Raw genomic sequence first — 22,614 nt, 5'->3', positions numbered from 1 at the left:
ATAATGTAAATATTCCCAAATCTGAAAAAATACAAAATGCCTCGGGTCCCAAGCATTTTGGAGAAGAAATACTCAACCTATGTTTGGATTTCACTGTTTCAGAACAATGGCAATTAACAATGAGTTGTATCTGCCTTTTGGATCAGACCACTAAATGGTGAAGGAGAAGGCTAGATTACATTTTATGATCTTTTTTTCATCTCTTGACACATCGATAACATTGTAAACTTATAAAAAGCAGTTCCTTCTAAGGAGAGAAATGGGTGCTCTCTATTTGTAGGAGCTACTTTCCTCAAAACTTTGCCTTACTCTCTGAGCTTCACCAGTTCTCTGGGATACAACTGGTCTTGATTTAGTAAAGGGAGACTAATTAATCACTTTAAAATATTGCTAAATTGATAAAAATACTATTGACAAATCTGTCACCTAATGATTTTAATGATCTATGATAAAATAATTAATCATATATCATTCTACATGAGTGAATAATAGATGACCAAAGTCTTCTCACCCGCACCAGCAGACAATGCAGCATACCTGATCGGCGTTTTCTTGATCCACTGCCAATTTCTCCATTAGAGCTTCAACATCCTGTGATTTTGCTAAAAGCACAGGTTCTAAAGCTGAAAGATCTAATTTCATCTTATCTACCAGTACATTTGTTTCTAGTAGCTTGGTGAGACCGTTCTTCACCCGATCTCGTGCCTAAATGACAACAAAAATTATTTTATAGAGAGCATTATAAACTACAGGTTTACTGGCATTTATTACTCAGATATTAGAATTTTATATCTATATAATTATTAAATCAGTGCTTAAGTACTTTAAGTTGTGAAATTCTTAAGTACTTTAAGTTGTAAAAGTATTACAATCTGGGAAATCTTCAGGGAACATAACAGAGCTCTAGGAAATGGCCCTGCCATTCACTGAGATGTGTTTGCCTTGATGCCTCCTCTCCACAGCTGTGTGGCTTGTGCAGGGCTAGGACTGCACTGTGTTTTCTTTTATTCTCCATGGTGTTATGCTGAATTAGTGAAGGACAGGTTTAGACAGGAATCCCTGGAGGCCATAGTTCTCAAACCTTGTTTGCTTGGGGTGAGAGCCCGGGGAGATGAGGTCTTGGTTCCCTAGCTCTGGTTTCTGGATCTGAACCCGGGGTAAAGCTGTTGACTAGGATTAAAGAGACCACATGTGGTGGAGGAGACACCTGGGATAAACTGTTTTTTGAAGGTGAGTGAGAAAGCTTGGTTTGAACTGGCAGTTTTCAAAAATATTTGTCAAGTTATTTTATAAGGATTCACATTTTATGAGGTAAAAATCTTCTGAGGAACATTTTAAATATTGAAATGACAAACTTGCATTTTTCTCTGTTTAAATGTTGGACATTTTGGGATGTGTTAACAGCCTGAAGATGATGGTGTTAATGGCAGCCGCCATTTTTTTTTTTTTTTTTGGTGGTACTGGGGGTGGAACCCAGAGGCTTTCTACTTCCAGGCTATACTCCCAGGCCTATTATATATATATATATATATATATATATATATATATATATATATATATTTTTTTTTTTTTTTTTTTTTTTTTTTTTTTTTGGGAGTACTGGGGTTCCTGGAAGCCCTTCTACCTCCAGGCTACACTCCCAGACCTATTTTTACATTTTTAAATTTGGAAACAGGGTCTCCTAAGCCAATGCACGTGGCTGGCTTCGAACCTGCATGATCCTCCTGTCTCTGCCTCCCAAGCGCGGGGATTACAAGCGTGCACCACCACGCCCGGCAACCTATTTTCTATTTTATTTGGAAACAGGGTCTCACTGAGTTGCCGAGAGCCTCACTAAGTAGCTGAGGCTGGCTTCGAACCTGTGCGATCCTCCTGTCTCAGCCTCCCAAGCATGGGGATTACAAGCGTGCGCCATCACGCCTGGCAGCCGCCATGTTTTGAGTACCTCATGTATGTGAGACCATGGTCTAAGCACTTCATAAACAGTGCTTTATTCAAACTCCACAACAATCCAAGAGGGAGTTATAGATACTATTAAACCTTATTTTCCACTAACGCTTAGAGAAATGACATAACATACTCACGATTGCCCGATAAAAGTAACCTGGTTGGCCGGGCGTGGTGGCGCACGCTTGTAATCCCCGTGCTTGGGAGGCAGAGACAGGAGGATCGCGCAGGTTCGAAGCCAGCTGCACTGGCGTAAGAGACCCTGTTTCAAAAATATAAAATAGGTCTGGGAGCGTAGCCCGGAGGTAGAAGGGCTTCCAGGAACCCCAGTACCACCAAAAAAAAAAAAAAAAAAAAAAAAAAAAAAGTAACCTGGTTGCTTGTAGTTTGGAAGACACTAAAGTCCTTGGTCTTAATGTGAACCATTGGCACACATTAGACCATTAAAGCCTTATCTTTAATGCTTAACAAAAGCTTTTCTTCCATATTCCAAACACTGCAGAGATGATTAGATCTTTGCTTCTCTTTGATGCTACTGAAATGTCCCTAAGGTTTTACTGAGTAAATGATACCGTAAATGTAGTGATAAAATGAAAATGTAGATATCCAGGAAGGGAAGGCAGGACAGATACACAGATCACCCACTCATTCTCAGAGATTTTGACTTCCACAACTATTTCACATTTCTTTTTTCTTTCCCGGCAATACTGAACTTACTGAGACTATCTGCTTCCTTTTCCCAGTGAGCATTGTCAGGTAGAGATTGATGAGCTCCAGGTAGGAGGTGGGCGTCGTGTAGTACCGCCTGCGGAGTTCCGTGTAATAGCGGTCTGCCATTTGGGAAACACTCAAATGAACATTCACACACATGAAGGAAAGCTTTTCTTTTAGTTCTTCATTTCCAGGATCAACAGCTGAGAAAAATGTCTTTGACACAGAAAGAAGTGCTTCTTTGGGCCACTGTAAATAAAGAACAATCTGGAAAATCTGTTGGTCGGCTTAGTAATGTGTAGTTTAAAAATGAAGAAAATTATTTCTCTGGAACTTTTCCTCTCCTAGCCTGGTGCTCATCTGGTCAACTCCTGCTCCTGTCCCTGGTGCTTAAGGAATTAAATGGTTTTCTCTGCCTACTAGAGAGGGGCGTGGGTCTGCATTTGCTGATAGAGCTTTCTCAGCACAGAGGCAGGCATAAAGAAGTTCAATAAATGTTTACTGAATGAGCAAATGATAGATTGGGTGTCATTAGAATCCCATGAACGGAGTCACCTACATTATGTGGACCTCATGCCCTCACTGTGTTATAAAGTTGCAATGTCAGGTCCACCACTGAAATCACCATTTTACAGATATCTCCTTCATTTCTCTTATTTCTTTGAACTCACCTGAACCTCAGTCAAATGCAACTCTCCAAGCTGTGAACTGAGCAGCTGAGCACGGATAGAGAAAAACACATAGCCTTGCTGGCGGCCCTCACTTTATATTCATGGCAACGAGCTTACTGCACCCTCAAATTGTGCCCACCTTTCCTCTTCTCTTCTCTTTTTTCCCTTTCCTTTTTTCCTCCCTCCCTTTGCTCCATCTCTCCTTCCCTTTCTTCCTTTCTTTTGTGGTACTGGAGATTTGACCCAGGGGCATTCTACCTTTGAGCTACACTGCCCCCAACCTCAGCCATATTTTATTGTTTATTTTGAAACGGCGTCTCACTAAGTTGTGGAGGGCCTTGCTAAATTGCTGAGGCTGGCCAAGAACCTGCGATCCTCCGGATCCTCCCAAGTACTGAGACCACAAATGTGCACCACCACACTTAACTGCTTCTGTATTTTCTAATACATCGTTTGTACTCTCCTAAGTGTTTCATATTCTATTCCACTTTCTCAGACTGCTAACACTTTCTCTTTCCTCTTTGCCTCAGCTGATGACTGCTTCTCGCCTAACCACAAAATTAGAAGAACAAGGAGAAAGAGGAGGAGTCATCGTCGTCAATGATGAAGACTCTACTGATGGCGCCATCCCACCCTTTATTGCTTACTCAAACACACTGGTCCGTTTCTTGACCTCATGTACCCCTCTAGCTCTTACCCCACCCCTGTGCTTTCCTTTGTGCAAAACTTCTCAACACTGTTGCCCATATTCACCATCTCTGGTTCCTCTCCTCTTCTCTTTCACCCTCTCTCCCACCAAGCATTGAAACAGCTCCTGTCAAGATCACTGATAACTCCTACACTGGTAAATCCAATGATCTCCTCTTCCTTTATGAATTGTTTTGTCTGTTATTTACTTATTTATTTGTTTATTTATTTATTTATTTATTTATTTATTTATTTATTGGTACTGGGGTTCCTGGAAACCCTTCTACCTCCAGGGTACACTCCCAGACCTATTTTTAAAATATATTTTATTTGGAAACATGGTCTCTTAAGCTAGCGCGGCTGGCTTCGAACCTGCGCGATCCTCCTGTCTCCGCCTTCCAAGCGCCTTACAAGCGTGCGCCACCACGCCCGGCTTGTCGGTGTTCTATGATTGTCGTTGTGATCCCTATATAAAAGTAACTTCCCAGTACCCTTTAAGACAAATGCAAGGATGCTGAGTTATTATCAATGTGTCACACCTTTAAAATCGAACAAGCCCAACTTCTCAGAGACATATCCTGGGATGCCACCAACCTGGACAAACCAGTCAATGGTGCAGCAGTTCACGAGGGATGGAAACATCCGGCACCGGGACCGGAAGGCCTCCCCAACTGGACTCATGCAGAGAACGATGTGCAGCTTCTGGCGGACTCTGCTGATAAAGTACTGAAACACCTGAGAAAACAGCGATGTTTTTTCAGTTTAAAATGAGGCTGATGCAACATTGAAAACAACCATTGGCTAGAGCATTCCAGGCTACCAATATCAAATAAAAATGTTAGCATGGTGGAATGGAAGTGCCTTGTTGAACATCCATTCCTACCCTTTTCTCTCACGCAGTCTAGAAAAATTAAAAATGACCTTTTGCAGGCTTCATTGCAACTAGGATGTGACGTGATTTAGGTCCTCCTCATCAGTATGTTTGAGGTGACTGGCCCTTTGAATAAAGAGAAGTATGTAGATAAGGTTTTGTTTTGGGACAGAGGACAGGACAACAGAAAGAAATGGGCAGGGCACAGGGCATTTGTTTTTGCAGGTGCAGAGCCTTGTGGAAGTGGCTGTGTCCCAGAGCCCCTGTCTTCTCTTTTTGGCTGCTTCTTCATATGAAGTAGGACCAGAGGCTTTGGAGCAGAGGCACACTCATTGCTGAGCGGCTTCCTGGTTCAGCAGGAATGATGTGGCAGAGACACAGGCTCTGTACACGACCGACTTCCATAGGTGTGCTTTATATTCATCCCAAGAAGGTTCAGTCTGACATCTCTTTCTCTGGCCTTTCCAATGATTCTGTATCCCTCTAAGGAATCTCTTCTGGCTTACATTAGCTTACATTAGCTGGAGTCGATTTGCTCTCTGTAATTATATTCCATAACAGTAGAGGAAATTCTCAGATGAGATCACATAAAAGATATGATAAGGAATAGCCAGAAAGTTGAAGGTGTATAAAAAGGGAAAAGCCTGGGATAGATGTATGGAGTCATAGTGCTGGAGAAATGGCAGTGGAAAGCAGCTCCAGTGCCCCTGAGAGAGTAGGAGAAATGCACTTATGTTTTAGTTTTGCACAACTCTGCAGATAGGCAAGAGGATCAAAAGCACGAGACTCATGCCTGAGCCCTCCTCAGCCGTGAGGGTGTTAGAATAAACCTCTGCTTTAAGAACAACGGGAACTGGCCAAGTTGGACAAAACGATGACCTCCCTGGGCAGTAGGGTTTCTGTTTTCTGCTTCCCTGGAATTCTGCTGAACCAACACTTGAAACATAGAAGAAAAAAAAAAACAAATAGAAATACAAAGAGAGCTAGTTATATTGAAAAAAATTCTATCCATGGGCCCCTTAATGGGATTTGTGGTCTGGGTAATAAAAGGCTAAGACTGATTTTTCTTTAGAAAGCCAAGTTGGCATGTCCTACTTCATCTCTGTTTCCCTCGGAGATTCCAACTTCTTTTGCTTTTGGTCTGGTGGCTGCTAAAACTTGCTCCAGTTCATCCTTTTCAAATAAATTAGGCACTTCACCGGAATTCAGGATGTTATTTATATCTTCTAGGAATTCCTCCACTACAATCTGTAGAAGAAAGTAGAATGATCCTTATAACTCAGTCACTTTACAGTTATTACACATTAAGTTATAAAGCAAGTATTCTAAAATTGATTTCAGTTGATTTTGTCTTTAAGAGATGATCACAAAAAATAGATGGAATTCTAAAATTCTAACATAGAAATATATTTAGTTTCATTTTTCTTCCTTAAAAGTCATTCATATTTTACCTAGTCAAATTAAACTCAATTCTCTTAATTTCCTCTCCTGTTTATAATCGTGTTGCAGATATTTGTACATACGTATACACACAGGTGATGTAGTTATGGCTATATTCATTCTTTTTTTCCTAAGTTATTATTATTATTATTATTATTATTATTATTATTATTATTATTATTGGTACTGGGGTTCCTGGAAGCCCTTCTACCTCCGGGCTACACTCCCAGACCTATTTTTACATTTTTATTTGGAAACAGGGTCTCCTAAGCCAGCACGTGCAGCTGGCTTCGAACCTGCGTGATCCTCCTGTCTCTGCCTCCCAAGCGCGGGGATTACAAGTGTGCGCCACCACGCCCGGCTATATTCATTCTTCATTACTGTAGAACATCTGAGACTGGGGTTTTCAACAGTGTGCAGTATCTTTTTGTATGATTAAAGTTGATCAAGACAATATGACTTTATCGTTTGAGTTTTAATACTTAGCTCTTTTATATACATTTTTTTGGTTTTTAAAAAGTTTAAAAGTCTGGAAGAAATATTTTAATTTTAGAATAACTAAAAAATATAAGTAAGCAAAACTAAGAAACCAAAATCACTCACAATCCCATTTTCTTGTTGTACATCTGGCATGTCTGTGAAGATCTACATTAAACCAAAGAGCATCTGTGGTAGCTGATTTGTATACATATGATTATACAATGACACATTATAAGCATTTTTCACATTAGCTAATGGATGCTTATTTATTTATTTTACGCTGGGGATTGAACCCGGGTCTCACACATGCCAGCCAAGTGCTCTATCATTAGCTACACCCCCAGCCCACAAATTTCTAATTTTTCACATGGCACTCTATTATGTGATTATATCAGAATTTACTTATATGACTCTCACTCTACATAGTCACTTACAAGTTATTTTAAAATATTTCAATAGCCGGGCGTGGTGGCGCACGCTTGTAATCCCCGTGCTTGGGAGGCAGAGACAGGAGGGTCATGCTGGTTCGAAGCCAGCCTCGCTGGCTTAAGAGACCCTGTTTCCAAATTAACAACAACAACAACAAATATATATATATATATATATATATATATATATATATATATATATATATATATATATATAATGTCTGGGAGTGTATCCTGGAGGTAGAAGAGTTTCCAGGAACCCTAGTATCACAAAAAATATTACAATAAATATTTTAAATGTTTTTTATATATGCAACTTTGTATGCAGTTCTGATTACATGTAAAAGAAACTTAAAGGCATTATCTATGTATTACTCATTACCTTTCAGGAAGATTTCGTTACTCTATAGTCTTCCTGTGGGAAGCACACAGGCTTATTTTCTCAAAACCTTTGCCAGCATTGCATATTATGAGTGTGTGTGTGTGTGTGTGTGTGTGTGTGTGTGTGTGTGTTGGTAGGGATTGAACTCAGGGGCATTCTACCACTGAGACACACCCCCAAGTCCTATTTTATTCTTTACTTTAGAAACAGGGCCTCACAAGTTGCTAACGCTGGCTGCGAACCTGCGATCCTCCTGTCTCAGTCTCCCATGTACTGGGATTACAGGCTTGAGCCACCATGCCTGGCTCATGTCTTATGATTTTTAACTTTGGCCCATTTGCAAGGTGAAATTACTAGCTTATTCATTTATTTATTTTTGTGGTGCTGAAGGTCCAACCCAAGGCCTTGAGGATTCTAGGCCCATACTGTTTTTATTCACACTTCTTTGATGATTGGCGAGGCTGCACATTTCTTTTTAGGAACTTCTTATTCACAGTCCTGTACATATTTATACAGCTTCTATTGGTGTGGCTGGCTTTTCCTTTTACATTAGTAATAAATATTTTTATGTCATAGATATTAAAATTATTTTCCCATTTTGTGTTTGCACTCAACCCTGCTTACAATGCCTTAAAAGTTAAAAAGAAGTTCAAAATACTTACATGTCAGATCTATACGTTTTTATTTCTTGGCTCATTTCTAGAAATGTCCCTCCACCAAAATTAAAATACTGAATGGTATTCAATGTTGTAAATCCTCTATTATGGATTTCAAGATTAAATTTTGGTTGTTATAGATACAAGAGTATATTATTTTAATTTTAGAGTTAATTTAACCTACAACATTGCCTTATTTTCTCCTTTGCTTGGGTAATATGTATTTCTTTAGCTGAATTTACTTAAGGGATTATATGTTCTCACATGTACTTCTAAAGAAAGTTATTACCTCTCTCAAAGAACATCAAGGACTCTGTTTATTGAATCTCACTATAATGTTTAATTACATTGCACTAATAAAAATATTTAAAAAAAAACTCCTTAACCTTCGATCATGATCACTTAGAATTTAAAGCTTGGTAAGCTAAATAAAAACGTTTTCATAAAAGCCTTTGACAGGGAGCAGGAAATCTGTGATCGGAGACAGCGATCCTCTGACCCTTAAACATGCTTAGAGAAGCCCACATTGGATGTAACATTCATACCCGTCCCGTTGTTACGTGTGGGCTGTTAAACTATGCACCTGGGTGTCGGTGAAAAGGAACACCATATTTTTGTCTTCTACGCCAGCCATTTTGTACAACTTCCTCAGGTCATCGTGAAAAGTGTCATAATTATATCCCCGGCTAAGTTCTATCTGCAAACATCTGTAACCACATATGTGAGCGGCAAGTCGGGTAAGAGACTGTTTTCCTGTGCCTCCTACTCCCACGAGCAGGGCGTTGCCTCGTTCCTGACGGATCATCCGGGCAATCCTGTAAGAAGCAGAGCAGAGAAAGACTTGCTTGGGTTCACAGATGTGGCTTCTGCTACCTCAGAGGCTACCTCAGCAGGGAAGGCTGGAGGAGCACGGGGCAGGATGTCCCACAGGTGGGCGAGCAGGTACTCCCAACAGCTGGCGGCTCTCTGCCCTACACAAGTAAAATTCAAGTAAAAATTCTTCTCCTTCTGTCAAAGTGCAAAGGATTTTGTCAGGAGCTCTGATTGATCTAGGGTGCAACTTACAAGATCCATTATATCAGTGAGCCCTCCCCTTGAAAGACGGAGGCAAGCAGAAACGCCACTGAACTTTGAAAAGATACTCAGTTCAGAAGGAGAGATGGATGGAAACAAGTTCTGTAAGGTATCACAAGTTTAGAACAGTTCTCATAATAATGGGAATTTTGAAAGGCACTGCAATTATGATACTACTGGACTGAACACTCTGAAAGAAGAAAAACAATATTCTGAGCTGGGCGTGGTGGTGCACTGTAATCCCAGCATTTGGGAGGCGGAGACAGGAGGATTGCAGTTTGCAGGAAGCCTCAGCTACTTAGTGAGGCCCTTTGCAAATCAGTGAGACCCTGTTTCAAAATAAATAATAAAATATAGGGCTGGGGGTGTAGCTCAAAGGTAGAATGCTTCTGAGTTCCACCCCAGTACCACAGATAAGTATATAAATAAATAAGTAAATAAATAATTAAATAAATAAATAAATATTCTGAGTTTAGGGAATATTGGAGATAGATGGGAATTTTGAGTACCAAATTGAAGATCCCCGTGGAAGATGGGTCTCACAGTCAGGGTGCCCTGGGAAATGGCTGGGTGAGATGAAGGACAAATTCAAGGGCTGTGCCCAGAGCTCAGAGAAAAAAGAGTGATATAAAGACGACAAGACTCTAACATCTTGTACTCCATTAAGATGTATGACTACAATGCACCAATTAAAAAAATGACAAGAGAGAAAATGGAAAACCAGAAGGACAAATCCAGGAGGAGAAAGGAGATTCCTGAGACCACATAATAGGAATTACAGAAGAGAGAGACAAGCAGGATCTTCTGAAATAAAAATCCAACTTTCAGATTTGTTTCCTCCATCTTTACACCTTTCTCTTATCCTCAGTCAGCTCTGCTCTTTTCATACCCTAAACATTTTGTTCACACTGCTTTGTCTAGATCAGGAGTCACCAAATCATGACCCGTAGGTCAAATCTGCCCCCTAACTTACGTGTGTGTTATGGCCTACAAGCTAAGAATGGCTTTCTGATTTTCTAAATGGTTGAAAAAAAATCAAGAGTAGCACTTCACGATTTGTGAGAAATCATGGAATTCAAAAATTAGGTAGGTTAAATTACATTCTATGCAACATAGTATGCAAGAGGTGAATCTCCCAATTAGCAGCTTATCTTTCAGTAAAGAGATCTGTTCTGGCATCGTTGGGATGTGGTGACCACTATGGACACACAATAGGCAGAATCCGCCTGGTGCATTTGAATTTTGAAAACACAGGCTCTGAAGTGAAATATTTTTCCTGAGTCGAGGAGACTTTGATCCACTTACCTTAGGCCAAAAAACTAAAATGTCACTGACAAATGGAAAGGTTGTATGTGCCAAATTACTGAATATTTAGTAATTGCTTCATAGCTCACATTCATAACAAAGGCTTTCCAATCCTAATCAGGAGTAGGTATTTGAAAGCTCTTATAAGCAGAAATATGTTTTCTCTGATTCCCAACTACTGATCATCGCTAGGCAAAAAGACAACTCATCTACCTTGTTTACATGGTCGGTCCTTGGGGTATCTGAAAACAAAATCTCCACCATTCTACACATGCTTTTTAATTTCCTCCTATAATATTTAGAGCAAACCTGAGTGGCCTGGTAATTCTCTTTAACAAAAGTAAGAAAGATTAGAAATACAATTAAGCCGGATTTGCCTATCGTCTGGTCTATTCTCCAGGAAGTCTCTCAGACCCAAGTGCTGCCATTATTATTATTGTTTGCAGACTTACAGCCTGCCTGAGGTATGAGAATAAAAGTTGTTAGGGGATAGCATTGGGTATGTTGGCAGGGGGACAGACGGGAAGCGAGCGGTATCCTGACAACCCAATGACACACAATCGTATATTCTAATGCAAGCTGTGACAAAAATAAATTCTTGAATTAGAGTTAATTAAAGAACAGAAAATTAGGATACATGGAGGATTTATTTGCTTATGACTTATATGAAAAAAAAAATCCTGGGGATTTAATTGCCAGTCTTAACCAGGACCTATGCTAAAATGTAGCCGACATGGGGCAAAAAGCCATTAAAATCTTTCTGAGTAGTAAATCAGGGGAAATCCTATTCTCATATTTTACACTGCTTATCCCACAGAATATAATATCAAATCTGGGGACAAGCTTTTAAATGGAACATTGAAAAATTATAGAGCACTCAGTATGTTGAAGGCTGGCAGTACGTTCTAATGGTCCATATGAAAGATGTGGGATAAATTTGCCTAGAGAAGATAAAGGTAAGAGTAGCATGGAAATTATTTTAAAATATGTGAATAGGCAATTTGAAAAAAAAAGTGGGCTCTTCAAGCCCATCACAAGCTCTCTGTTTCTTGCTGTGAACCTGGGGTTTGTCTATTATTTTTCTTCTTCCTTCTTCCTTCCCCCCTCCTTCATCTCCTCCTTCTATCCTGGGGATCTAACTGAAGGCTCCTCTATCACAGAGCTACATCCCCAGCCCCCTTTTTCAATTTGAGACAGGATCAGGATGTCTCACTAAGTTTCTCAGACTGACCTGGAACTTTCGATGCTCCTACCTCAGCCTCCTGAGTTTCTGCGACCATAGGCATGTTGCCAACATACCCATCTCCCCTGTCGTGGATGCTTGGACTAAAAGAGTATGACAGAACCGATCTTATATGATTTCTAAGGCTAAGTAACAAAGGCCATTTAGCTTCTGCCCAGCTTTCTGTCTTGGAGCACTTCCCTTCAGAGCTTGGGACCACCATGCAGGCAGCTCAGACACCATAAAAAAGCTGTTGTCTGAGTGTAACTGCAATAGAGATTTCAAGAAAAAAAAATCCTAGAAACATAAGAGATAATGATGATATGAAGTTGCTTAATACTAGACCACTTGAACATGATCTGAGCCTTATTTGCAAAAAGATTATGATACTGTGACAGTTAAATAAAGTCATGGTTTTATACAAGTGCCATTATAATTATTGCTCCATAGGACAGAACCAATATTCTAAATCACATTAAGTAGATGTTGACTTGTTTTGGAAGGGTCATTTTAGTATTTAAAATTGTCCAACTTGATATGAATCATTTCATAAAATAGTGTGTGCTCCAAGGACGGCAGATATTCAGGCTGGATGTCCGTGTGTCCGAGACATTCCTCAGAGGGTGTTCATAGCAGATAGAATGCATGATCAGGGTTCTATTTGTTTTGCTATGATCTTGAACTCCCTCTTTCCTCAGGCATGCATGTAATTAGCCTTGTTATAGTGTATATGTGTGTGTGTGTGTGTGTGTGTGTATATATATATATATATATATATATATATATATATATATATATATCTGCAGACCACCTCAGATCCTTTTTGTGATGAGACAGGACATATAAAAACAAATAAAAACAATCTATTAGTATTTAGCAAAAATAACAACCCTGGGATTCCATAGAAAGTTCATGCCATATTTGCTTTAAGTATATTAAAGTTATTTAAACTATATTGAGAATTGCCAAAAGACTTTACTCCATAGAGTATGTATTTAAAAGAGTTTTATACAACTTAATTTTTACTTTTAATGCAAAATAAGTAAAATTGCCGGGTGTGATGGCTCACGCTTGTAATCCCAGCATCCGGGAGGCTGAGCATGGAGGATTGTGGTTCAAGGACAGCCTCAGCTACTTAGTGAGGCCCTATGAAACTTAGTGAGACCCTGTTTCAAAGTAAAAAATAAAAAAATGGGGGAGGGGGTGTAGCTCAGAGGTTGATTGGCCCTGGGTTCCATTTCCAGACCCGCAAGAACAAAAATCAATGAATAATTGAGCACTTTTTAACACTATACCTTGAAACATGTTCTATGGCATCCTGGAAGAACACTAACTTCACTTCTTTAGGGTTTATGAGGTTATAATCATCAAGATAGTCCTGCAGAACATTTGCAATTTTCTCCATGTCTGGCAAATCATCATAAATCCGATCGCTCTTTTCTGCTCCGAACTATAAGATGATTTATGATAGAAGAACCAAGTTGGATCAATTCTGATTTATAAATACACATGACATGCATAACCTAGGAAATCCATTTCACTTAATTTCTGCAAGCAGTACACTATAATTTTAATTATCTTTGGGAAAAATTCATATAGGAGCTTAAAATAGGGTGCATAGGGCTTTAATTTTTTCACAATCCCACACTTTGATTTTATATTTCTGCTCTTAGGCTGTTGACATCAGAAAAGCTAATTTGTTGAAAAGGTATTGTAGTATAGGTACAATAGTGTAAAGGTAAGCTTGTTTATCATTGAATCAGCATTGATTAGGAGTGTGCTATGTATCTCGCTCTGTCTCGGAAGCTGGGGATTTAGAGTGAGCACACAGACACAGCCCCTGCCCTCTCGGAGACACTGGGAATGTGTAACCCAAGCAAGAGCCAAAACAAAGTAAAACACAGTGGCTATCTGGCAATGTGAGTGAGGTGGTTAGGTGGAGAGTTAATTCTAGGCAGGCCCAGACAGTGAAATCTGCCCCGTGTATAGATATTATCTGGAGTCAGGGTAGACTTGAGAAGCTTATAAATATGAAGGAAATTAAATACAAGGGGAAATTTTCTACTAGTCGGAGTTACTCTGTAATGAAGATGGCAGGTTTGTTGGCTTCCCATCACTGAGAGCATTGAAGCAGGGGTTCTGTAAGGGATTCTAGTTCTGAATGAACAGACAAAGCCTCTCTGCTTTCTTCCAAATTGAATTAGCTGATGGCTCTCTGATTCAAACTATTACCAAGCTGACTGTAACTGGATTGGGGTCACAAACGTTTTCTGTAAAGGGCTGCATAGTAAACATTTTAGGCTTTGCCTGTTTCTGCCGCTGTTACTACACTCTGCTTTTGTCCTGCAAAAGCAATTGTATAAATGCTGTATACTATACTCACAAATGAGTAGGTGTTGCTGTGTTCTGATAAAACTTTGTTTACAAAAATATGAAGAAGGTGAATATGACCCATAAGGACCTTAGTTTTCACACATTTGGCCTAGATACTTAATTTTTTTCACAAATGTAAGGTATTGTGGAATCTGAATCTGAATTATAAAATAGTAAATGCTTTATAATCATCAAATGTACTCAAGTTAATACAGCATACTTGCCTTAATAAAATCTCCAAATATGATGGGCTTATTTAAAAAATATTCCAGGCCAATTGCAATACCAAAATGTTTGTCTGTTAAAAAGTAAAAACAAATTTTAATATGATAATAAACTTAAATGCAGTATTGTAAAGATAGAATAAATAGCGGTTACTATACTGAAAGTCTTAATATAAATAAAAATTGAAAGCCTTGTGAACACCATGCCACTTTAGTTTGGTTGATCATTTCCCAGGTTTAAAACTAGGATTATTTAATAAATCTTAAAGACTTTTTAAAAATAATAAATGTTGGATACTGAATAAATAAGTACTTTTGAGCTGTGTGTGGTGGCACACATCTGTAATCTCCCTATCAGGAAGCTGAGACAGGAGAATTGAAATTTCCACTGCCAGCTTGGGAAACTTAGTGAGAGAGACTCTGTCAAAAGAAAAGGACAAGGGCTGGAGATGTAGCTCAGTGGGAGAGCACTTGCCCAGCATGTATGAAGCCCAGGGTTCAATGTTAGTATTGCAAAATAAAACAAACAAAACAACTCAAAGTATTTTTAAATTATCTTGGTTTCTTAACAGATAAAATTCTCTTTCTCCTACTTTCCTCACCCCCTGACTTAAAATTATACCAAATTAAAAATATCGCCCCTTCCTGAATTTCAATAAAAATTATTTCATAGTAGTTTTATGTATTCGAGCTACTAAAGCTACTTTTGCCCATGAATGAATAACATTCATAAACCCATCTTAATTTTCTTTTGTACAACCCAAATTGCTTTTCTGCAAAAAAATTTATGGCGAAAGAAAGATTTATATTTACTGGCCATTTCTGTCAAAATAGCATGGAAGTAGTGCTTATCTTCATTATTAATCAAACGATCATGAAAGACTCTTTGACATTCGTGGCAAAAGAGTCTAAATATCTGAATTTCTTCTCTTATTGTTCCTGGATCACACTGGAGGATACCTGTTTTTAGAGAAAAGAGAAAAGTCGACGTTTGTGGAATTCCTCATAATAGTTTTGTTAACTTGAAAATTTGCAAATCCAACGTCACCCCCACATTAGCTGAGTGAGTCTTTCCCCAGTGGGTGTACATAGATAATGGTGACCTCATTTTGTAAAAGCAAAACTGGGACACCTTATGTGATGAGAACATTGTCTCCTTGCTTTCTTGATGAGGGATGTTGGTGGTTTGAAAAAGCTGTGAAGTGTTCAGCGTGGGGTTTGGTGCAGGGTGACTCAAACAGGAGGTGCGAGGGGATTTTCAGGTGAGTCACAGACACTTGGGCACACACGATTCTCCTGAGAGGTCTGGGGACCAGTGGGAATGGCCCCCAAAGAATGAGATTCAGTACAGTACCTTGCACACATTTGGACAAGTCCCTCAAGTTAAACACATAATGGGACTTGGCTGGAGTTGGCAGGAGATCAACACTCATTCTGTTGTAGATCTCCACTGAAGCTTCCACGATGCTTGATGCACTCTGCTTTACAGCTGGTGGGAAGTCACTGAGGAAGCCATTTAGGATGGCCTAGAACCAGAAATGTAATGTGAGAGGGGTTACATTTTTTTTTACAAGAAATATTTATCTTTCAAGTGCTTTGGATCTGATCTCTTTCTAACAATAACTAGAAAATCATGTTCCAACTCAAAGATATCTGAGTGTCAAAGCTCTTCTGTTTGTTTCAGAATATGTTTCTAAGAATGGGGTCATTCTGCCTTCTGTGATTGCTTGGGATGACTGGTAGCCTTTGTAGCTGGCCTGCAAATCTACCAGCAACTTACTCCCCAGTAATTTAAACCTCTGCTCACTGTGGGTCCAGGAGGTCTTTATGGAGAACACAAACTCATCTGGAAATCATATGAAGCCCTTGCTCAGATTTTTATGGGTAAATGAACAACTATCCCATAGATTTTCACCTTTACATATATTTAAAGTGTAACTTATGACAATGAACTCAACTCCCCCACCCTTTATCTTCACCTCAGGAGCTCAGAAGTCTATTCTGACACTTTCTGGTCTCTGTTCCCCGTAATCAATGTTGAGTACATTTCTTGCGTCTGCCTGCCTCCTTCTGTTTCCTCTGACACCACCACATTGTGGCTCTCACTGATTCCCATCTGGGCTTCTTCACTCCTTCCTTCTCTCATTGGCCTCTCGCTTCTTTTCTTCACTCTTGTTAACCATGCAAATCCTGTCATTGTGCCCCTGATGTCCACCCTCCCTCATCCCCTCCTTACGCCTCCCTACCCATTGCTCCCCATGTCCCACAACATGGCCGCCACACCCCACTGTCCTCCCTCCAGCCCCTCCCCCAGGACCTACCTCACATAGCTTTCAGCTCAGCAGCACTTTCTTATCCTTCCTGTTTCAGGTCATCTCTCCAGAGAGACCTTCCCTGACCAACCAATCTAAATAAGTCACCCTATGATCTCAGATATAACTTGCCCCAATTTGAATGTATACATACAAGCGGGCCCCCCCACTTTCAGTTGCTTTAGAACACCATTACAGTTTTTTTTTTTTGTCATACTGGGGATTGAACCTAAGGGCATTCTGCACCCCCATCCATATGATTTTTGTTTTCAAATAGGGTCTCACTGGGTTTATGGGAGTCTCACTACTTACTGAGGCTGTCCTCAAACCTGCAATCATCCTCTCTCAGCCTCTTAAGTACTGGGATTACAGGTGTTTGTCACCATGTCTGGTAACCATTATAGTTTTTAATAGATAAGTTCTCATCACCATTAAACCTGGAGTTACTCATGGGAGAAGGCCACCAGAATGCATATTAATGCTGGTGGGTTGATTCTTATTGACTCTAGATTTGGTCCCATGTATGAGATATTTTGAAACAAACCAAAGTATTTGTTTTCAGTGGCCATCTTGCTGAACATTAATTCCAGCAGTTTATTATAAGGATTTTTTTAACCTTTTGAGGTATTCTCCTTCTGGGACCCCCAACATGAGTTTAATATTCTCCACATGGCCAGTATTTTAAGTAGAAGCATTCCAGTCAAAAAGTTCTATTTGAACTGTGTTGAACCTGAGATCCTGGAGCATTAAGTGCTGTGCCTTGTGCGAGTGGACACACACACCTGGAGGTCAGGTCTGATGCACACAGAAATGCAGGCTGAGAAAAGGAGGAGTTCTGCTAAAATCTGAGGGCAGAGTGCTAAGGGGCAAGGGCCCAAGACACAACTTCCCTAAGGGTAGAGGTCATGTTTGGACAGTCTTTCTCCACTCCTAAAATAATGCCTGGGACCCAGAGACACAGAAAGCAGTGACGTAAGTAACTGCTGGTACTATCCAGGTACTCATGGCTCTCTGCTTTCTGCTCAGGAAAGAGATGGATGGACTCCTTGGAAACACAACGGGCCTCTCTGTGTTTTCTTTTCCTTCTCTTGTCTAGCTTTAGATCCACACTCACCTGAAAGATATGTTTCAGACTGTGCTCTGAGGGCATCGGGAGGCATAGCATGCTGAAGTGTCGGATGAAGCGGGGTGTCACGGGGTTGCGGCCCCCACCTGGAGGTGCACACGCTGCTGCGATTGTTACATCCTGCATGGAAAGAAATCCACTCGGGGTCACCCAGCAGAGAGACAGACGAGATCGGCCCTTCCCAACGGCAGGACTCAGAACCAACTTTTTTTTTGAGGGACTCGCCTGCTCTGCCAGGGGGAATGCTATTGCCAGATGCAGACTTTTCCCTTGGATAAGATCCATGAGCCAAGAAAACCTCTCTTTTCTTTATCATTTACCCAGTGTGTGGTGCTGTGTTGTTAACCATGGAGGACAGACTGATACACTCATGTAAAGACATAGGGAGAAGATATTCATCTTCAAGCCAAGGAAAGAGGCTTTGCAAGAAACTGTCTTTGCTGACACCTTAATCTTGGACTTCTAGCCTTCAGAATAATGAGAAACTTAGATTGTTTAAGCCACTCAGTCTATGGCACTTGGTTATGGCAGTCCTAGAAAAGTAATATACCACCTTTCCTTGTCATTTAAATTTGAACACACAAAGAAATGTAAAACGTAAAGTAACCTGTATGTCTTTCCAAAAGAGTTTATTTCTGTCATAAAATCCACCAAAATCCTGATACTGCCGAAGTAATTCAATGGGAGGCTGAGAGCCATAGCGATCCAGTCTGGGCATGTTTAAATCATCGACAAAAATCACAACTCGTTTGTTTCCTGGTGCTCCTGGGGAAATAAAATGGGTTCGACTTAAGAGTTATGATTTGCCCTTCATGTATACGATGCACATCCACAAATATATCAAAGTCAGTCACTAAGCCAAACATGGGAAGGAGGGAGGGAGGGGAAGGAACATAGTGGGGAGGACAAGGAGTGATGTGTGCATGCATGCCTCTACCATCTTGCACTCCATTAAGATGTATGACTACAGTGCACCAACAAAAATAGTAAAAAAAAAAAAAAAATTTAAAAAAGAGAAATGTAGAGGAAAGCTCGTATGGTTTGAATGCGTGGCTTGTCCCCGCCAAAACTCAGGTTGAGGCTTGGTCCTTTCAGTGATGGTGTTGAGAGATGGTGGAGCCTTTTAGAGACATCTGGGGTCATGATCCCTCAGGAATGGATTACTGTTTTTCTCATGGGAACGAGTTAGATATTCCAGAAGTTTGGCAACCTTTGCTGTCCTCTGCATGTGCTTGCTTGCTTTTCTGCTTTTGGCCATCAACTGAAGCCATCTGAGGCCCTCACCAGAGGCAGAGCAGGCTGTCAGCATCCTGTCCTGGACTTGTTTCCAGGACTTTGCACTAAAGAAACCTCTTTCTTTATAAAGTACTCAGTCTCAGGTATTCTGTCGTAGCAATAGAAAATGGACTAAGACAAAAGCTTAGGGATGGCTTTGGACTCAGTGACACCCCGAGATCCATAATTGGCTCAGTTCCTCTCTCATGAGTGAGAAGGAGCCTAGCAGAGAGTCCTCTGGCCCCGTTCAGGTTCCTGAAGGGAGATGTGGACCTGGCTAAGATGTCCACATCGTCATGTCAGGTGGTCCCTCACCCTCACTCTCAGAGCTCGCATGATGCACATTCACAAATACAGGTCTGAGGTCTGGACCTTTTGCAACCCCAATGTACCTAACTGTCCTTATCAACTGTGTGGCCTGGAAATGGGTGAAGAATGCTAGAGATTTCTTTTCATAAATGCCATCTCACCACCCTTCCAGGGAAAACGAATTCAATATTCAAAATCATCCCAGCCAGTTGGAGGAAAATCTAGGACAGTGGAACTGTACAACACCACATTTAAAGAAAACCAATATACACACTTAACAGCATAAAAGGTAGTAACTTAAGCCCAGGAGGTGACTCCACCTGTCCTGAAACCCAGCACTTGAGACTCATAGACAAATAGTTACATCCCTGCGGTTGGGATTAATTATGGGAGTAATTCCAAGTAATGGACGCAAATATGGGGCTCACTCCATCTTCTTCATCTTCTAAAAGCCAAATACTATGACCAAAGTTGGGGAAAAGACCTAAGGGGAGCAATTTATAAGATTTGGAGCCTGCACCAGAAAATAGACTGGTACCTGTGTCTTGCTGAGTGGGAAAAAGGGAACATAGCGGAGGCTGTGAGGGAACTGGAAGCCCTTGTTTGGCATAGCAGGGCCTTTGAACAATGTACAGCGGAAACAATGAGCCTGAGCTCTGGCTGGTACCTCACCAGGAGGCCAATGTGTGGGGTGAGTGGACCGCAGCAACAAGAGGCTGGAGGATGTGCTTCTGGAGGATGGAACTAAGTGGAGGCTGCTGATACCCTAATCCTCAACCTCGGGGAAACTTCCAATGGGGAGGCTGACAATAGACTTGAGAAAAACTCTTCTAGGAGTCCTTCACAAGAGCTTGCCCCTGAAGGTCTGCCTCCAGACAGTATGGGCAGTAATTCAGCACCAGCCTGAGAAGCAGTGACCATACACAGAGGCCCATCTAAATGTCAGCTAGGGAGAGGACACTTGTTCTTCCCTTCTTCCATTCCAAAACATCAGAGCCTCCTACAGGAAGAGTATGTATGTGCCCAGGGCAAAGAGCAGCCCATATCCCCTCCACTTCAGTACCTGGAGCCACAGCCTGATTAAGACAGGAGAGGGTGGGATTCAAGTTAGGTTTTCAGAGGTGGACATGGTGGCACATGCCTGTAATTCCAGTTCTTAGGCTGACACAGGAGGACTGCAGGTTCGAGGACAGACTCAGAAAGTAATGAGACTCTCATCAACCTAGTGAGACCCTGTTTCAAAAGAAAAATAAAAAAACAGGGCTGGGATTATAGATTATGGAAATATAATGCCTCTGGGCTCAATCCCCAATACCACAATAAATAAGTAAATAAGTATGTAAATAAATTTTTACATTAGCTCCACATGTCTGTAAGGAACCAGAAATTTGTTTTAGTAATTAATAAGGGAGGCTTATTAATTACTAAGTAATTACTAGGCAAGTAGTAAAAAATAAGGAATTAGTAAGGAAATAATTGAAAGCTCATATGTGTTTTATTTTAGTAATTAACCTAAGCAATTAATAAGGGTAAGGAAGACACCAAAACCTGGCTGCAAGTACTAAATGAAGGGAAAATAAAAAAATCATTTCGTGCTTATTCTCCACTACTGTCAGAAACTCGACATGCCAAATGAAAAGAGGATTGTTGGTTTTGCGCAAATGGGAATTAATTCAAGTTTGAAGAGCCTGGGAGAAGGGAGGAAGAGCCATGAAGAGGCAGAGAAGGAAGGGAGAGCCATGAAGAGGCAGTGCTTGAAGATGTCCCGGGTTGAAGGTGGTGAAAGAATGAATGATTTGCTTGTTAACAGTAAGATACTGAGAAGTCTAGCACAAGAAAAAATATCACTAACACAAGCGATTTGCGATGACTCAAATCTCGTCTGAATTCACCAAATCTCATATTGAGGTTTTCTCTCCAATGAAGCGTTATTGAGAAGAGCTGGGGCCATGAAGAGGGATTCATGCTTTGCTTGTGGCAGTGCGTTCTTGCTCTCAGGGGCTGGAATGGTTACCCTGAGGGCGAGTTTGGCCTTCCCAGCTCACTCCCTCTTTCCCATGCACTCCTTCCCCTTGTGATGCTGTCCACCACGAGGCTCTCGCCAGAAGCCGATGTGGGCACCATGTTCTTGGACCTCCACAACTGTGAACTAAGTCAGCCCCCTTTCTTTATAGCAACACAGATTGAGCCAAGACACACTTTTACAAATAAATTAAGCCAAAAAGTATCAGATCTTCGTTTTAGTGCATGCACTGTTTATGCAATTCATTGGCTTAATCATTTATTTGTGTGGAACCCACTAAAATGATAATTCTTACCTAGAATATTTTTTCTTTTTCTTTCCAATTTTGACTCAATGATCTCTTGTGTCCGTGCAGACGATGTTTGGGCAGAAAAATTCAGGTAAACAGGGACATAGCCAGCTGATTCTTGAATTCTGTTTAGCAATCCTTTTGCAATAACAGACTTTAAGTGTAAAAAACGTGTTAATTGATTTCACATTCAATATAATTTAATAGCCTATATCAGTAATAATACAGTATACCAAATAAGAAAAAAATAAGAGAGAATAAATACCTACTAAAATTTCAGCTATCCTCTTACTGATTATTATCTTTAGCTTTATTTATTTATTTATTTATTTATTTATTTATTTATTTAATTTGGTGTTACTGGGGTTCCTGGAAGCCCTTCTACCCCTTGGCTACACTCTCAGACCTATTTTATACTTTTTTATTTTTGGAAACAGGGTCTCTTAAGCCAGCGGGGCTGGCTTCGAACCAGTGCGATCCTTCTGTCTCTGCCTCCCAAGCGCAGGGATTACAAGCGTGCGCCACCACGCCCGGCTAGCTATATTTATTATTAGAACCAAAGGAATATTCTAATAATCTCTATTTCATCAAAAATTTTATTTTAGCTTTCTACCAAAATCCATCTTGGTTAATTTGATAATGAGAGAATCAAAAAGATCCAAGCTTCTTTTAGACATAATTTCAAGGGAAAACAGTAAATCCCTTTTTGTGTTGAATCCTCCAAGCAGCTCATAATCAGTATTTTCTGTTTACTATACTTTTCCAAAAACATTAAAATAACACTTGCTATCAGATAGAAGGAAAAAGTC

The 22,614-nt window shown here is 40.4% G+C and overlaps 1 protein-coding gene across 1 annotated transcript in view; it reads right to left on the bottom strand.

Annotated features, from left to right (window-relative positions):
- DNAH6 (dynein axonemal heavy chain 6) overlaps nt 1–22,614 on the bottom strand; it is a gene marked incomplete at both ends in the record, with an annotated part of 205,522 nt that overhangs the window by 65,357 nt on the left and 117,551 nt on the right. Inside the window, 12 exons of the mRNA XM_080711415.1 lie at nt 538–705; nt 2,665–2,907; nt 4,611–4,751; nt 5,983–6,135; nt 8,857–9,088; nt 13,170–13,324; nt 14,472–14,545; nt 15,285–15,431; nt 15,826–15,997; nt 17,898–18,029; nt 18,517–18,674; nt 21,812–21,959. Coding sequence (XP_080567541.1) covers nt 538–705; nt 2,665–2,907; nt 4,611–4,751; nt 5,983–6,135; nt 8,857–9,088; nt 13,170–13,324; nt 14,472–14,545; nt 15,285–15,431; nt 15,826–15,997; nt 17,898–18,029; nt 18,517–18,674; nt 21,812–21,959 — 1,923 coding nt within the window. The remainder of the gene's footprint in view (nt 1–537; nt 706–2,664; nt 2,908–4,610; nt 4,752–5,982; nt 6,136–8,856; nt 9,089–13,169; nt 13,325–14,471; nt 14,546–15,284; nt 15,432–15,825; nt 15,998–17,897; nt 18,030–18,516; nt 18,675–21,811; nt 21,960–22,614) is intronic.

Source organism: Muscardinus avellanarius, assembly GCF_963383645.1.
Source record: "Muscardinus avellanarius genome assembly, chromosome: 15".
Taxonomy (NCBI): Eukaryota; Metazoa; Chordata; class Mammalia; order Rodentia; family Gliridae; genus Muscardinus; species Muscardinus avellanarius.
The sequence above is the reverse complement of the archived record's forward strand: the minus strand, read 5'-3'. Positions and strand labels throughout refer to the sequence as shown.